The 4,565-nt window shown below is 44.4% G+C and overlaps 1 protein-coding gene across 11 annotated transcripts in view; it reads right to left on the bottom strand.

Annotated features, from left to right (window-relative positions):
* The window catches only part of Arhgef11 (Rho guanine nucleotide exchange factor 11), a 134,392-nt gene extending 129,852 nt beyond the window's left edge, over positions 1 to 4,540 (bottom strand). For all 11 annotated transcript variants that reach the window (XM_023713660.1, XM_023713666.1, XM_023713663.1 and 8 more), the window contains exon 1: positions 3,417 to 4,540. In XM_023713660.1, coding sequence (XP_023569428.1) covers positions 3,417 to 3,448 — 32 coding nt within the window. In that variant the 5' untranslated portion in view covers positions 3,449 to 4,540. The remainder of the gene's footprint in view (positions 1 to 3,416) is intronic.
* Between the last annotated feature and the right edge of the window lie 25 nt (positions 4,541 to 4,565).

Below are 4,565 nucleotides of genomic sequence, written 5' to 3'. Positions count from 1 at the left end.
GTGCAGCCATGTGGATGAGTCACGGCCAATGCTTGGCCAATGTGCTCTCTGTGAAAGCCTGAGAGAGTGTCTTCTCCCCATGTGACTCTCCTTAGGCATACTCTACGTCATCGATCACTTTCCTCTTTGGCCCCATAATCTTCTTGATCAGAAAATTTGGGACCGTCAGCTTATCTTTTAGTAACTTATTAACACCAGAAGATAAAGATTAGCTGCAAATACCATGTTCTTTATATGGGCCCAGGAATCAGTCTCCTATAGGAGGAAAGGGGGTAAAAGACTGCCAAATAGATATTCCAAAGTCCTCTTTTTTTTTTTTTTAATTTTATTTATTTGTGGGGGGGGCAGCTCAGCCCACCAGGGGGCGGGGCTGGCTGGCATGTGGTGCTGGGGGATTGAACTGAGGTCCCTGTGATTTGCTAAGCTTGTTCTATATAGGTGCTTTAGACTACTGAGCCATCTCACCAGCCCTCCAAAGTCCTCTTGAAGTGACTCTCTAAATACTTAAGTCTTCCATGCGGTCATATATCTTCTGGAAAATACACATCACCTAGAAAACCTCTAGTTGACTTTATTTTGACTACATCTGAAATTAACACATGAATGTTGAATAACCTGAAATGGAAGACTTTACACTTGATGTGTGCATCTCAACATCCATTTGTGAAATATTTCTGGAGCACTTACCACATATTAAGCATTAAGCTGGGCACACAAGATGATGGAGAAGATGACGAAGATGAAGAAGAGTAAACCAGATGCTTTTACAGTATGTGGTCTTTGGGAATCTCAGTGTTTCCTAGGCCCCCAATTAGACTGTGTACTCTTTATCAGTAAAAACTGTATATTTTAATTTTAAAACACTCTTACACTAAAGCACCTGCTTAGGCAGAGCACAGGGGATGGGGTTTGATCCTTTATATGGGCCCCTGGGGTGTACTGAGATGGCAACTGAGATTGGAAATGGTGGCATGCACTTGTAATCCTAGCGCCTGGAAGGCCAAAAACAGGGGTCTGATCTATGTAGTGAGACCCTGTAGACCCTGTACTAAAAATACATAAAAAATTAAAAAAAAAAAAAAAAAAACAAACCAGAAAACAAGAAACACTCTTACATAGTTAGGGGTGGTAATGCATGCATGTGATCCTAACACTTGGGAGACTGAGGCAGGAGGACTGCTGTTTGAGGTCAGCTTGAGGTAGACGGTGAGTTAAGGTCAGCCTCAACTATGTAGCAAGACTGTGTCTCAAAAACAAACAAAAAATCAAAAACATTCTTAAAGATGTTACATGAGACTCTACACAGCAAACTGATAAATTGAGAGAGACCAAAATCCCTGATTCTAGTATCTGCAGCATTTCCTTCCAATCAGTCCCTCCAGGGAAGTGTAAGTCTGATTTACAAGCAATGGTGGTAAACTATAGCACGTGTGCTGCAGGGAGCTGTCTGTTATCACTGAAAGCTTTAAAAGGCTCACCATCACTGTCCCAGAGTGTAGAGCCTAGGATATCAAATGGTTCAACAGAATGAGCACAGCATGATACAGGTCACAGAACTGAACTTCTGAACCAGGAAGACAACTAGGCAGAGATGAAGGCAAGGAAAGCCCTGACCCTGCAAAGCTATTATATAATATGACAGGAGAAAATGGTGCTTAACTATTGAAATTACAGGTATGAAGTGCAGGGAATACCTTGACTGCTGAAGAGTACCTTATCTATTGCCAGAAAAGCAAAATGGTATCTCCCAATCTACAGGGTGAATCTAAGAACCTAGTTAGACAGGATAGGGCAATGATAACAGCCATGGATGCAGAATCAAAAGAAACCTAAGCTTCATTCCAGATCATGCCATTAGTCAGTCAAGATGGCACTGGCTAAGCCAAGAATACTCTGAGACTGCTTCCCCTTCTTCAAAATGAAAATAATGACTTCTGATGTGTCTACGTCAAAGAAACATCATAAAGCTTACAAGACAAAGTCTGGGACATGTTTCTATAAAGACACTCAAATTTCCAGAGAGGCATCTCGCTTCAACTCTGGAACCTGTACTGCCTCTTCCCCCTCCTCCTTATACTGTTCAACACTTGGATCTCTATCTCCTCACAATCCCTGAATTCATGTTAAATAAAAAAGGAAGAAGGGCAGCCAAGTAAACCATTTCAACTCCCTGCTTTGACATGTCTGTTATCCCTTTCCCAGGGCCAACGGAAAGAGGAAGAGGTCAAAATCAGTCATGTATCCTTTCCTGCCGTCTGCCTCCTCTTCTTCACTGCCAAGTCAGTTCCCTATATGGAGACCGCTGAACAAATCTAAACAGGACTCTGAAGCAATAGAGATTAATATTCAAGAGAGACTACATGCATGTTATGTCACATTCTGAAGTCAAAAGGAAATTATTCTAAACATGGACAACCAAAGGTTAAATGGACAGTGAGAACAATTGCTGTCTCCCAGATATTCTTCCCTATCTCACCAATAATATTTTTTCCAGGCCTGGGCCTTTCATTTGCTTGCTCAGTTCTCCAACCACCCACGCCTTTAGTTAGGATATGTACACACCTACAAAACACACCCCCTTCAGATTCTGCAGGAGGAAACGGTGGAAGAGGAGGAAGGGAAAAGGCAGACACCTTACAAAGTTGTACCAATCCTTTAGAGGAAGGAATTACAACTATGCTGTGATGTTACCAATGACATAGGAGGCTGGGCTGACTCCTGGGGGGAGGGGCATCGTGTGCTCTGACTGAGGGCCAGAGCCTCTGCCCATCAGGCCTAAGAGCCCAAAACAACTCCTTCCGGCTCTAGGGAGAGGGAAGGCCCATTTTGTAGAGTCAAGCTTATTAACAACATCTTGGAAGAATAAATCCAGAGCATCAGCCGTTTAGCAGATCCCAATTTAAATTCAGCTTGGAGGGTAGGGAATTTACGAAGCATACCAGCCCATCACCAAGCCCCACCATCCCATAACAACCAGCTTGTTGGTGGCCCAAACCCCTGCCAGGGCCCTTCCCCCAGCAGTTCCAACACCTAAAGCCAGTCGCTATCCACCCCTGAGAGCTCACATGACCAGGCTTGCTCCTGCTTCCCACCCCTAGGCTGGCAAGTTGGGGATCCAAATTCAGCCTCTAGCCTGACAAAAGTCAAAAGCCACTGTTAAGGATTTCTTCCTCCTTCCCTGCTCTGGCTTCCCTGCTTACTGTAAGACACTGAAGCAGGAGGCATGTATTGAACATGGACACACACAGAGGCCACAGAAACAAACGCCAGCAATCCCCAGAGATCAATGTTCCCACCTCGCCAATTTCCACAGCTCACCCAGACTTCTTTTTTCAACCCTTTATTAAAATACAACACACTCCTCCCCGCCCTTCCTTTGGTTAAGTAGTGAAAAACCAAATTTTAAGTACACCTACCTGTCTATACTCTGGGGTAACCTTACACTCATGGTTCCTCAGTGTCTTCAGGGTCCCCGATTCCTGCAGCTTTGGTCTTGATGAGAATTGAATCCCTTGCAATTTCTAACAGAGATGAGAGGAAGACCTCCCAACTTGAAGATTGAATCCTTTTTCTTTCAGCGTTCAGGACCCTGGTAACTGAAGCTCCATTCTACTTCTACCAGTCAACATGGTATCCTTTCTTAGCCCCCCTCTCCCCTCCCCCCTCTTCAAAAAGGAAAAACTATGACCTTCTTGGAAACCAAAATCTCAACCACAAATCTCTTCAAGGTTAGCACTGTGGGCTAAGAAATGAATCACAGAAAGAACGTGCCTTCAAAATATCAGTGTTCACTGCAAAACACAGATAAAAACCATCCTTTTAATCCAGTTTTCCCAGCTGTCCTTCTGTTGTTATTTCCTCCAGAGGGGGGAAATAATTGTCTGGTCTCCGATGCTTAAAATGTCAAGAGCAGATAATATGTTCGAGAGAGAGAATAAAAAAAAAAAAAAATTCCTAAATGGCACTTGGAAAAAATCTTCCGGCTGAGCTGCACGGTAAAAAAAAAAAATAAATAAAACCATACAATAGTATGTACACAACAGCACTCCTCCCAGGTCCACTGCAACCCTGGGGAACAAAATCTGTGGATATCCTAAAAAAAAAAAAAAAGCTTTTACATTAAGGGTTTTGATATTCTGAAATGAGCCATTCACACCAAAAAAAATAAAAAAATAAAAATCACAGAACACCTGAAATGCAGTATTTTTTTTTTTAACCTTTAAAATGAGAGCGATAGCCAAAGCCAGAGAAAAATCTCTGAAAATACTCTCCGCTTTTTCCTTCGCAGGTTTCCTACACCTACCCTAGCCTGCTCCTCAGACCCAGCCCTCGTTCGGCCTTTCTCCGAAAGACAATTTCCTGAGTTAGTTCTGCCGTTTCTCTCCTCCACATCCAGGCTCCGAAATCCTCTCTCGCCTCAGCCTCCATGAAAAGGGGATCCGCACGGCGGGGCCGGCTGCTCTCCGTGGGGACGACCCGCGCAGCTCCGGGTGGCGCCGGGTCGCGAGGCTGCCTGCGAGGCCCCGCGGCGCCGGCTCAGGTGGGCTCCTCCCGCCGCTCCGGCC

This window comes from Octodon degus, unplaced genomic scaffold (assembly GCF_000260255.1).
Source record: "Octodon degus isolate 3935 unplaced genomic scaffold, OctDeg1.0 scaffold00032, whole genome shotgun sequence".
NCBI classification, from domain to species: Eukaryota; Metazoa; Chordata; class Mammalia; order Rodentia; family Octodontidae; genus Octodon; species Octodon degus.
Note: the sequence above shows the minus strand (reverse complement) of the source record. Positions and strands in the feature narration are given on the sequence as shown.